The sequence below is a fragment of the Ambystoma mexicanum genome, chromosome 1p (genome assembly GCF_040938575.1).
Source record: "Ambystoma mexicanum isolate Mex_15411 chromosome 1p, UKY_AmexF1_1, whole genome shotgun sequence".
Classification (NCBI taxonomy): Eukaryota; Metazoa; Chordata; class Amphibia; order Caudata; family Ambystomatidae; genus Ambystoma; species Ambystoma mexicanum.
The window spans coordinates 27,463,868-27,476,433 of NC_090921.1; the positions used below are offsets into that span (position 1 = coordinate 27,463,868).

At 57.7% G+C, this 12,566-nt stretch overlaps 2 protein-coding genes across 2 annotated transcripts in view; both read left to right on the forward strand.

Annotated features, from left to right (window-relative positions):
• The window catches only part of LOC138581058 (uncharacterized), a 471,910-nt gene that overhangs the window by 396,858 nt on the left and 62,486 nt on the right, over nt 1-12,566 (forward strand). The gene's annotated exons all lie outside the window — the stretch shown is intronic.
• LOC138564854 (uncharacterized) overlaps nt 1-12,566 on the forward strand; it is a 126,588-nt gene that overhangs the window by 66,292 nt on the left and 47,730 nt on the right. Inside the window, exon 2 of the mRNA XM_069642937.1 lies at nt 3,350-4,086. Within this exon, the coding sequence (XP_069499038.1) occupies nt 3,519-4,086 (568 nt within the window). The 5' untranslated portion in view covers nt 3,350-3,518. The remainder of the gene's footprint in view (nt 1-3,349; nt 4,087-12,566) is intronic.

Consider the following 12,566-nt stretch of genomic DNA (forward strand, 5'->3'; position numbering starts at 1 on the left):
AGCAGGGGGGTTGTGTGGGGGGAGCAGGTCTGACTGTGTGGGAGAGCAGGGGAGCATGTAGGGGGGAGAGAAGGGGCGTGTGCTGTTGTGCTGTGTGTGTGGGGCCAGCATGGTCTGTGCTATGTGTAGGGCCAGCAGGGGGGACTGTGGGAGACAGGAGGGGAAGTGTGGGGGAGAGAGCGTGGGGTTATGTGGGGGGGAGCAGGTGTGACCTGTGTGTGGAACAGCAGGGGAGCATGTAGGGGGGAGAGCAGGAGTGTGTGCTGTGTGTGGGGGGGCAGCAGGGTGTGTGCTATGTGTAGGGCCAGCAGGGGTGTGCTGTGTATGGCAGAGCAATGGGGACTGTGGGTGAACAGGAGGGGAAGTGTGGGGGAGAGGGCAGGGGGGTTGTGTGGGGGTGAGCAGGTGTGACCTGTGTGTGGGAGAGCAGGGGAGCATGTAGGGTGGGAAAGAAGGGGTGTGTGCTGTGTGTGTGGGGCCAGCAGTGTGTGTGTTATTTGTAGGGCCAGCACGGGGTGTGCTGTGTATGGCAGAGCAGGTGGGATTGTGGGAGAACAGGAGGGGTAATGTGGGGGAGAGAGCAGGGGGGTTGTTTGGGGGGAGTAGGTGTGACCTGTGAGTGGGAGAGCAGGGGAGCATGTAGGGTGGGAGAGTAGGGGTGTGTGCTGTGTGTGTGTGTGTGTGGCCAGCAGGGTGTGTGCTATGTGTAGGGCCAGCAGGGGGTGTGCTGTGTATGGCAGAGCAGGGGGAACTGTGTGGGAGAACAGGAGGGGAAGTGTGGGGGAGAGAGCAGGCGGTTGTGTGGGGGGGAGCAGGTGTGGCCTGTGTGTGGGAGAGCAGGGGAGCATGTAGGATGGGAGAGCAGGGGTGTGTACTGTGTGTGTAGGGCCAGCAGGGGGTGTGTTGCGTATGACAGAGCAGGTGGGACTGTGGGAGAACAGGAGGGGTAATGTGGGGAAGAGAGCAGGGGGGATGTTTGGGGGGAGTAGGTGTGACCTATGTGTGGGAGAGCAGGGGAGCATGTAGGGTGGGAGAGCAGGGGTGTGTGCTGTGTGTGTGTGTGGCCAACAGGGTGTGTGTTATGTGTAGGGCCAGCAGTGGGGACTGTGGGAGAACAGGAGTGGAAGTGTGGGGGAGAAAGCAGGGGGGTTATGTGGGGGGAGCAGGTGTGGCCTGTGTGTGGGAGAGCAGAGGAGCATGAAGGGGGTAGAGCCGGTGTGTGCGCTATGTGTGTGGGGCCAGCAGGGTGTGCTTTATGTGTAGGGCCAGCAGGGGGCGTGCTGTGTATGGCAGAGCAGGTGGGACTGTGGGAGAACAGGAGGGGTAATGTGGGGAAGAGAGCAGGGGGGTTGTTTGGGGGGAGCAGGTGTGACCTGTGTGTGGGAGAGCAGGGGAGCATGTAGGGTGGGAGAGCGGGGATGTGTGCTGTGTGTGTGGGGCCAGCAGGGTGTGTGCTATATGCAGGGCCAGCAGGGGGGACTGTGGGAGAACAGGAGTGCAATTGTGGGGGAGAGAGCAGGGGGGTTGTGTGGGGGGGAGGTGTGGCCTGTGTGTGGGAGAGCAGAGGAGCATGTAGGGGGGAGAGCAGGTGTGTGTGCTATGTGTAGGGCCAGCAGGGGGTGTGCTGTGTATGGCTGAGCAGGGGGAACTGTGTGGGAGAACAGGAGTGGAAGTGTGGGGGGGAGCAGGGGAGCATGTAGGGTGGGTGAGCAGAGGTGTGTTGTATGTGTGGGGCCTGCAGGGTGTGTGCTATGTGGGAGAACAGGAGGGGAAGTGTTGGGGAGAGAGCAGGTGGGTTGTGTGGGGGGGATCAGGTTTGACCTGTGTGTGGGAGAGCAGGGGAGCATGTATGGTGGGGGAGCAGTGGTGTGTGCTGTGCGTGTGGGGCCAGCAGGGGGTGTGCTGTGTATGGCTGAGCAGGGGGAGCTAAGTGGGAGAACAGGAGGGGAAGTGTTGGGGAGAGAGCAGGTGGGTTGTGTGGGGGGGGATCAGGTTTGACCTGTGTGTGGGAGAGCAGGGGAGCATGTATGGTGGGGGAGCAGTGGTGTGTGCTGTGCGTGTGGGGCCAGCAGGGGGTGTGCTGTGTATGGCTGAGCAGGGGGAGCTAAGTGGGAGAACAGGAGGGGAAGTGTGGGGGAGAGCAAAGGGGGTTGTGTGGGGGGGAGCAGGTGTGACCTGTGCGTGGGAGAGCAGGGGAGCATGTAGGGGGGGAGCAGGGGTGTGTGCTGTGTGTGGAGACAGCAGGGTGTGTGCTGTGTGTAGGGCCAGCGGGGGGTGTGCTGTGTATGGCAGAGCAGGGGGGACTGTGGGAGAACAGGAGGGGAAGCGTGGGGGAGAGAGCAGGGGGGTTGTGTGGGGGGAGCAGGTGTGACCTGTGTGTGGGAGAGCAGGGGAGCATGTAGGGTGGGAGAGCAGGGGTGTGTGCTGTGTGTGTGGGGCCAGCAGGGTGTGTGCTATGTGTAGGGCCAGCAGGGGCTGTACTGTGTATGGCAGAGCAGGAGGGACTGTGGGAGAACAGGAGGGGAAGTGTGGGGCAGAGAGCAGGGGGGGGGTTCTGTGGGGGGAGCAGGTGTGACCTGTGTGTGGGAGAGTGGGGGAGCATGTAGGGTGGGAGAGCAGGGTGTGTACTGTGTGTGTAGGGCCAGCAGGGGGTGTGCTGTGAATGGCAGAGCAGGGGGGACTGTGGGAGAACAGGAGAGGGAATCTCGGTGAGGAGGCCCCGGCAGGGGCGTCTATTCAACCCCTTATTTGCAGGACAAAAAAATGAGATCATCCCTGCCAATGAAAAGTTTAGGTTTTAACCATTTTTCCTGGAATAGAAGAATATCATGAATTTTAATTGTGTATTAGTCAAGAGAGTATTCCAGGAAGATACCCAGATGAAAATGAATTGACCGTTTTCTCATAGTGTTGGTTTAGAGTCTTTTTTTGTATATTGTAACAGTGTTGTAATCGCTGACCAAGTGGGGGTTTCAATAGCTTTGGTATGAACAGAAGTTATTGCCACTGCTGACTGACTATGCTTTGTTGTAATCATCTGACCCGTCAGTGGTTTATACACTTACACCCAACCTGAATGTGTAGGTTCTCATTTCCTGAGAGGGGACAATGGGCATTATGCCGTTGTTCATCGGTGGAGTCGGCACATGAAACCTATGAGTCTCATAACCCATAATGAGCCGCTTCTAGAAGTAGGGTCTTCAGCCAGGTCTGCAGTAAAATGAGTGTTCTTTATGTTGGCTGTATTCGATCCTGTGGACGGGCAGATTCAGAAGTGCTATTTATCTGTTGGATGATGTGCTCTCTCTCTCTCTCTCTCTCTCTCTCTCTCTCTCTCTCTCTCTCTCAGGTTCACTACCACGAGGATACACATTATGTTATACTGATAAAGTAGCAATTCAGCGCAGGTACACAGGGCGCCTAGAAGATAACTCACTCGTCATGGAAACTGCAGCAGTCTGTGCGCTCTGTGAAGCTTAAGGAATCGATTAATCATCTGCATTGGGTTTGTCGGAATCATGGACCAGGTGAAGAGTGACTCATGGGATCTTTCTGCAGGACATTGTGAGGGGCCCGTGGACTGGGTGAAGATTGAAGTAGGTGAGGAGACCACGGCCGAGAATCAGGAGGACACCATGAGATATGTGAAGACTGAGGGAGGCGAGGAACCTTTAACCAAGAGTCCACAGGGCTCCACGAACTTGGTGAAGATCCAAGTATGGGAGGGGTCTTCTCCCAGGGATCACGAGGACCTGACGGACCAGGGGAAGGCTGAACGAGATCAGCCATCTGCCCCATATCATCCTGACGCCGTAGAATGGGTAAAGATTGAAGTGGGCACAGAGCCATCTGCTCAGGATCACCAGGACTGGTGTCACCCTGTGAAAATTGAAAGGGAGGAACTCTCTACCTACTATCGTGAGAACCCTGTAAACGAGTTGAACACTAAAGACTGGGAAGAAACCTCTCACACTAAATATCCAGATTTCCTTAAAGTCATGCCCCTTGAAGATGTGGTCAAGCAACCATTTGCCAATGAACATGAGGATCCTGGCAAAGGAGGGAAGATTGAAGGCTCAGCCTCAGGTATGGGTTATGCTCAGTTCATTAAAAAATGAATGTTTTATGTAATGAGGTTAGAATGATGGCACGTGCATGGACCTCCTGAGCGTCCTCATGTGCTGGCATGAGCATGGACCTCCTGAGCGTCCTCATGTGCTGGCATGAGCATGGACCTCCTGAGCGTCCTCATGTGCTGGCATGAGCAGGCCTCCTGAGTTCTGGGTCCCTTCTGGTCCAGAATCCTTGTGCATCTAAATGAGGAGGGTTTACCAGGCAGTGAGCCAACTAAACCTGAGTTAACGAACATGAATAAAAGACATTATTCCAAAAACTACTTTCAATTTGAAACTCCACGTAAATGGCCAGTCTCCACAAAACAGTACAGTGACTCTCTACCTGCTATTATCAGAACCCCATAAACGAGTTGAACACTGAATGTCCCGAAAGTTCACCCTTTGAAGACATGGACAGGGAAACCTTTGCCAATGAACACGAGGATCCAGAGAAAAGAGAGACTGTTCAAGGCTCAACCTCAGGTACAGATTACATTTCAGTTTTCTGTCCCGAGTTTATAATGACAGCATTTCAAGGAATGTTTTTTAATTGTATTGCTTATAGCTCTGACCCATGGGTGCACAGCATGCGGCCCGCGGGGCACAGAGACTTCCCTAATGGAGGGCGGCGGCCCGCCAGCAGCACCGGCCGCCGCCCTCCATTAGGAAAGTCTCTGTGGTCTAGTTCCGGGCCGGACAAAACACTGGCCCTCATTGGCTCAGCAAACACACACGCACCACGTCGCTCCTACGAGCCACGTAGTGCGCGTGTGCTGCTGAGCCAATGGAGGGCCAGCAGCACTGCGGCGGGCGTGGCCAGTAAGGCTTGATGCCGGAAGGCAGTTCAGCCTGGACCACGCCGGCCGTGGTGCGAGTCCAGCGACTTCCTGCCTGCCTTCCTGCCTTCCTTCCTGCCTTCCTGCCTGACTTCCTGCCTGCCTGCCTTCCTTCCTGCCTTCCTGCCTGACTTCCTGCCTTCCTGCCTGCCTGCCTGCACGCCTGCCTGCACACCTGCCTGACTGCCTTCCAGCACGCCCCCGGTAAGTGCTCTCTTTGTGTTTGTGTGTCGGGTGGGGGGGTGTTGGATGTGTGTGGGTGCATGTTTGAGAGTGTGCTGAGTTGGGGGGTGGGGGTTCGGGTCTGTATGGATGCATGTTTGAGAGTGTGCTGAGTTGGGGGGTGGGGGGGTTCAGGTCTGTATGGGTGCATGTTTGAGAGTGTGCTGAGTTGGGGGGTGGGGGGTTCGGGTCTGTATGGGTGCATGTTTGAGAGTGTGCTGAGTTGGGGGGTGGGGGTTCGGGTCTGTATGGGTGCATGTTTGTGTGTGTGCTGATTTGGGGGGTGGGGGTTTGGAGTTGGGGGGGTGGGGGGTTCGGGTCTGTATGGATGCATGTTTGAGAGTGTGCTGAGTTGGGGGGTGGGGGTTCGGGTCTGTATGGGTGCATGTTTGAGAGTGTGCTGAGTTGGGGGGTGGGGGGTTCGGGTCTGTATGGGTGCATGTTTGAGAGTGTGCTGAGTTGGGGGGTGGGGGTTCGGGTCTGTATGGGTGCATGTTTGAGAGTGTGCTGAGTTGGGGGGTGGGGGTTCGGGTCTGTATGGATGCATGTTTGAGAGTGTGCTGAGTTGGGGGGTGGGGGGGTTCGGGTCTGTATGGGTGCATGTTTGAGAGTGTGCTGAGTTGGGGGGTGGGGGGTTCGGGTCTGTATGGGTGCATGTTTGAGAGTGTGCTGAGTTGGGGGGTGGGGGTTCGGGTCTGTATGGGTGCATGTTTGTGTGTGTGCTGATTTGGGGGGTGGGGGTTTGGAGTTGGGGGGTGGGGGGTTCGGGTCTGTATGGATGCATGTTTGAGAGTGTGCTGAGTTGGGGGGTGGGGGTTCGGGTCTGTATGGGTGCATGTTTGAGAGTGTGCTGAGTTGGGGGGTGGGGGGTTCGGGTCTGTATGGGTGCATGTTTGAGAGTGTGCTGAGTTGGGGGGTGGGGGTTCGGGTCTGTATGGGTGCATGTTTGAGAGTGTGCTGAGTTGGGGGGTGGGGGTTCGGGTCTGTATGGATGCATGTTTGAGAGTGTGCTGAGTTGGGGGGTGGGGGTTCGGGTCTGTATGGGTGCATGTTTGAGAGTGTGCTGAGTTGGGGGGTGGGGGGTTCGGGTCTGTATGGGTGCATGTTTGAGAGTGTGCTGAGTTGGGGGGTGGGGGTTCGGGTCTGTATGGGTGCATGTTTGTGTGTGTGCTGATTTGGGGGGTGGGGGTTTGGAGTTGGGGGGTGGGGGGTTCGGGTCTGTATGGATGCATGTTTGAGAGTGTGCTGAGTTGGGGGGTGGGGGTTCGGGTCTGTATGGGTGCATGTTTGAGAGTGTGCTGAGTTGGGGGGTGGGGGGTTCGGGTCTGTATGGGTGCATGTTTGAGAGTGTGCTGAGTTGGGGGGTGGGGGTTCGGGTCTGTATGGGTGCATGTTTGAGAGTGTGCTGAGTTGGGGGGTGGGGGGTTCGGGTCTGTATGGATGCATGTTTGAGAGTGTGCTGAGTTGGGGGGTGGGGGTTCGGGTCTGTATGGGTGCATGTTTGAGAGTGTGCTGAGTTGGGGGGTGGGGGGTTCGGGTCTGTATGGGTGCATGTTTGAGAGTGTGCTGAGTTGGGGGGTGGGGGGTTCGGGTCTGTATGGATGCATGTTTGAGAGTGTGCTGAGTTGGGGGGTGGGGGGTTCGGGTCTGTATGGGTGCATGTTTGTGTGTGTGCTGAGTTGGGGTGTGGGGGGTTCGGGTCTGTATGGGTGCATGTTTGTGTGTGTGCTGATTTGGGGGGTGGGGGTTTGGAGTTGGGGGGTGGGGGGTTCGGGTCTGTATGGGTGCATGTTTGAGAGTGTGCTGAGTTGGGGGGTGGGGGTTCGGGTCTGTATGGGTGCATGTTTGAGAGTGTGCTGAGTTGGGGGGTGGGGGGTTCGGGTCTGTATGGGTGCATGTTTGAGAGTGTGCTGAGTTGGGGGGTGGGGGGTTCGGGTCTGTATGGATGCATGTTTGAGAGTGTGCTGAGTTGGGGGGTGGGGGGTTCGGGTCTGTATGGGTGCATGTTTGTGTGTGCTGAGTTGGGGGGTGGGGGGTTTGGGTCTGTATGGGTGCATGTTTGTGTGTGTGCTGAGTTGGGGGGTGGGGGTTTGGAGTTGGGGGGTGGGGGGTTCGGGTCTGTATGGGTGCATGTTTGAGAGTGTGCTGAGTTGGGGGGTGGGGGTTCGGGTCTGTATGGATGCATGTTTGAGAGTGTGCTGAGTTGGGGGGTGGGGGGGTTCAGGTCTGTATGGGTGCATGTTTGAGAGTGTGCTGAGTTGGGGGGTGGGGGGTTCGGGTCTGTATGGGTGCATGTTTGAGAGTGTGCTGAGTTGGGGGGTGGGGGTTCGGGTCTGTATGGGTGCATGTTTGTGTGTGTGCTGATTTGGGGGGTGGGGGTTTGGAGTTGGGGGGTGGGGGGTTCGGGTCTGTATGGATGCATGTTTGAGAGTGTGCTGAGTTGGGGGGTGGGGGTTCGGGTCTGTATGGGTGCATGTTTGAGAGTGTGCTGAGTTGGGGGGTGGGGGGTTCGGGTCTGTATGGGTGCATGTTTGAGAGTGTGCTGAGTTGGGGGGTGGGGGTTCGGGTCTGTATGGGTGCATGTTTGAGAGTGTGCTGAGTTGGGGGGTGGGGGGTTCGGGTCTGTATGGATGCATGTTTGAGAGTGTGCTGAGTTGGGGGGTGGGGGTTCGGGTCTGTATGGGTGCATGTTTGAGAGTGTGCTGAGTTGGGGGGTGGGGGGTTCGGGTCTGTATGGGTGCATGTTTGAGAGTGTGCTGAGTTGGGGGGTGGGGGGTTCGGGTCTGTATGGATGCATGTTTGAGAGTGTGCTGAGTTGGGGGGTGGGGGGTTCGGGTCTGTATGGGTGCATGTTTGTGTGTGTGCTGAGTTGGGGTGTGGGGGGTTCGGGTCTGTATGGGTGCATGTTTGTGTGTGTGCTGATTTGGGGGGTGGGGGTTTGGAGTTGGGGGGTGGGGGGTTCGGGTCTGTATGGGTGCATGTTTGAGAGTGTGCTGAGTTGGGGGGTGGGGGTTCGGGTCTGTATGGGTGCATGTTTGAGAGTGTGCTGAGTTGGGGGGTGGGGGGTTCGGGTCTGTATGGGTGCATGTTTGAGAGTGTGCTGAGTTGGGGGGTGGGGGGTTCGGGTCTGTATGGATGCATGTTTGAGAGTGTGCTGAGTTGGGGGGTGGGGGGTTCGGGTCTGTATGGGTGCATGTTTGTGTGTGCTGAGTTGGGGGGTGGGGGGTTTGGGTCTGTATGGGTGCATGTCTGTGTGTGTGCTGAGTTGGGGGGTGGGGGTTTGGAGTTGGGGGGTGGGGGGTTCGGGTCTGTATGGGTGCATGTTTGAGAGTGTGCTGAGTTGGGGGGTGGGGGTTCGGGTCTGTATGGGTGCATGTTTGAGAGTGTGCTGAGTTGGGGGGTGGGGGGGTTCAGGTCTGTATGGGTGCATGTTTGAGAGTGTGCTGAGTTGGGGGGTGGGGGGTTCGGGTCTGTATGGGTGCATGTTTGAGAGTGTGCTGAGTTGGGGGGTGGGGGGTTCGGGTCTGTATGGGTGCATGTTTGTGTGTGTGCTGATTTGGGGGGTGGGGGTTTGGAGTTGGGGGGTGGGGGGTTCGGGTCTGTATGGATGCATGTTTGAGAGTGTGCTGAGTTGGGGGGTGGGGGTTCGGGTCTGTATGGGTGCATGTTTGTGTGTGTGCTGATTTGGGGGGTGGGGGTTTGGAGTTGGGGGGTGGGGGGTTCGGGTCTGTATGGATGCATGTTTGAGAGTGTGCTGAGTTGGGGGGTGGGGGTTCGGGTCTGTATGGGTGCATGTTTGTGTGTGTGCTGATTTGGGGGGTGGGGGTTTGGAGTTGGGGGGTGGGGGGTTCGGGTCTGTATGGATGCATGTTTGAGAGTGTGCTGAGTTGGGGGGTGGGGGTTCAGGTCTGTATGGGTGCATGTTTGAGAGTGTGCTGAGTTGGGGGGTGGGGGGTTCGGGTCTGTATGGGTGCATGTTTGAGAGTGTGCTGAGTTGGGGGGTGGGGGTTCGGGTCTGTATGGGTGCATGTTTGAGAGTGTGCTGAGTTGGGGGGTGGGGGTTCGGGTCTGTATGGATGCATGTTTGAGAGTGTGCTGAGTTGGGGGGTGGGGGGTTCGGGTCTGTATGGGTGCATGTTTGAGAGTGTGCTGAGTTGGGGGGTGGGGGGTTCGGGTCTGTATGGGTGCATGTTTGAGAGTGTGCTGAGTTGGGGGGTGGGGGTTCGGGTCTGTATGGGTGCATGTTTGTGTGTGTGCTGATTTGGGGGGTGGGGGTTTGGAGTTGGGGGGTGGGGGGTTCGGGTCTGTATGGATGCATGTTTGAGAGTGTGCTGAGTTGGGGGGTGGGGGTTCGGGTCTGTATGGGTGCATGTTTGAGAGTGTGCTGAGTTGGGGGGTGGGGGGTTCGGGTCTGTATGGGTGCATGTTTGAGAGTGTGCTGAGTTGGGGGGTGGGGGTTCGGGTCTGTATGGGTGCATGTTTGAGAGTGTGCTGAGTTGGGGGGTGGGGGTTCGGGTCTGTATGGATGCATGTTTGAGAGTGTGCTGAGTTGGGGGGTGGGGGTTCGGGTCTGTATGGGTGCATGTTTGAGAGTGTGCTGAGTTGGGGGGTGGGGGGTTCGGGTCTGTATGGGTGCATGTTTGAGAGTGTGCTGAGTTGGGGGGTGGGGGTTCGGGTCTGTATGGGTGCATGTTTGTGTGTGTGCTGATTTGGGGGGTGGGGGTTTGGAGTTGGGGGGTGGGGGGTTCGGGTCTGTATGGATGCATGTTTGAGAGTGTGCTGAGTTGGGGGGTGGGGGTTCGGGTCTGTATGGGTGCATGTTTGAGAGTGTGCTGAGTTGGGGGGTGGGGGGTTCGGGTCTGTATGGGTGCATGTTTGAGAGTGTGCTGAGTTGGGGGGTGGGGGTTCGGGTCTGTATGGGTGCATGTTTGAGAGTGTGCTGAGTTGGGGGGTGGGGGGTTCGGGTCTGTATGGATGCATGTTTGAGAGTGTGCTGAGTTGGGGGGTGGGGGTTCGGGTCTGTATGGGTGCATGTTTGAGAGTGTGCTGAGTTGGGGGGTGGGGGGTTCGGGTCTGTATGGGTGCATGTTTGAGAGTGTGCTGAGTTGGGGGGTGGGGGGTTCGGGTCTGTATGGATGCATGTTTGAGAGTGTGCTGAGTTGGGGGGTGGGGGGTTCGGGTCTGTATGGGTGCATGTTTGTGTGTGTGCTGAGTTGGGGTGTGGGGGGTTCGGGTCTGTATGGGTGCATGTTTGTGTGTGTGCTGATTTGGGGGGTGGGGGTTTGGAGTTGGGGGGTGGGGGGTTCGGGTCTGTATGGGTGCATGTTTGAGAGTGTGCTGAGTTGGGGGGTGGGGGTTCGGGTCTGTATGGGTGCATGTTTGAGAGTGTGCTGAGTTGGGGGGTGGGGGGTTCGGGTCTGTATGGGTGCATGTTTGAGAGTGTGCTGAGTTGGGGGGTGGGGGGTTCGGGTCTGTATGGATGCATGTTTGAGAGTGTGCTGAGTTGGGGGGTGGGGGGTTCGGGTCTGTATGGGTGCATGTTTGTGTGTGCTGAGTTGGGGGGTGGGGGGTTTGGGTCTGTATGGGTGCATGTTTGTGTGTGTGCTGAGTTGGGGGGTGGGGGTTTGGAGTTGGGGGGTGGGGGGTTCGGGTCTGTATGGGTGCATGTTTGAGAGTGTGCTGAGTTGGGGGGTGGGGGTTCGGGTCTGTATGGATGCATGTTTGAGAGTGTGCTGAGTTGGGGGGTGGGGGGGTTCAGGTCTGTATGGGTGCATGTTTGAGAGTGTGCTGAGTTGGGGGGTGGGGGGTTCGGGTCTGTATGGGTGCATGTTTGAGAGTGTGCTGAGTTGGGGGGTGGGGGTTCGGGTCTGTATGGGTGCATGTTTGTGTGTGTGCTGATTTGGGGGGTGGGGGTTTGGAGTTGGGGGGTGGGGGGTTCGGGTCTGTATGGATGCATGTTTGAGAGTGTGCTGAGTTGGGGGGTGGGGGTCTGTATGGGTGCATGTTTGAGAGTGTGCTGAGTTGGGGGGTGGGGGGTTCGGGTCTGTATGGGTGCATGTTTGAGAGTGTGCTGAGTTGGGGGGTGGGGGTTCGGGTCTGTATGGGTGCATGTTTGAGAGTGTGCTGAGTTGGGGGGTGGGGGGTTCGGGTCTGTATGGATGCATGTTTGAGAGTGTGCTGAGTTGGGGGGTGGGGGTTCGGGTCTGTATGGGTGCATGTTTGAGAGTGTGCTGAGTTGGGGGGTGGGGGGTTCGGGTCTGTATGGGTGCATGTTTGAGAGTGTGCTGAGTTGGGGGGTGGGGGGTTCGGGTCTGTATGGATGCATGTTTGAGAGTGTGCTGAGTTGGGGGGTGGGGGGTTCGGGTCTGTATGGGTGCATGTTTGTGTGTGTGCTGAGTTGGGGTGTGGGGGGTTCGGGTCTGTATGGGTGCATGTTTGTGTGTGTGCTGATTTGGGGGGTGGGGGTTTGGAGTTGGGGGGTGGGGGGTTCGGGTCTGTATGGGTGCATGTTTGAGAGTGTGCTGAGTTGGGGGGTGGGGGTTCGGGTCTGTATGGGTGCATGTTTGAGAGTGTGCTGAGTTGGGGGGTGGGGGGTTCGGGTCTGTATGGGTGCATGTTTGAGAGTGTGCTGAGTTGGGGGGTGGGGGGTTCGGGTCTGTATGGATGCATGTTTGAGAGTGTGCTGAGTTGGGGGGTGGGGGGTTCGGGTCTGTATGGGTGCATGTTTGTGTGTGCTGAGTTGGGGGGTGGGGGGTTTGGGTCTGTATGGGTGCATGTCTGTGTGTGTGCTGAGTTGGGGGGTGGGGGTTTGGAGTTGGGGGGTGGGGGGTTCGGGTCTGTATGGGTGCATGTTTGAGAGTGTGCTGAGTTGGGGGGTGGGGGTTCGGGTCTGTATGGGTGCATGTTTGAGAGTGTGCTGAGTTGGGGGGTGGGGGGGTTCAGGTCTGTATGGGTGCATGTTTGAGAGTGTGCTGAGTTGGGGGGTGGGGGGTTCGGGTCTGTATGGGTGCATGTTTGAGAGTGTGCTGAGTTGGGGGGTGGGGGGTTCGGGTCTGTATGGGTGCATGTTTGTGTGTGTGCTGATTTGGGGGGTGGGGGTTTGGAGTTGGGGGGTGGGGGGTTCGGGTCTGTATGGATGCATGTTTGAGAGTGTGCTGAGTTGGGGGGTGGGGGTTCGGGTCTGTATGGGTGCATGTTTGAGAGTGTGCTGAGTTGGGGGGTGGGGGGTTCGGGTCTGTATGGGTGCATGTTTGAGAGTGTGCTGAGTTGGGGGGTGGGGGTTCGGGTCTGTATGGGTGCATGTTTGAGAGTGTGCTGAGTTGGGGGGTGGGGGGTTCGGGTCTGTATGGATGCATGTTTGAGAGTGTGCTGAGTTGGGGGGTGGGGGTTCGGG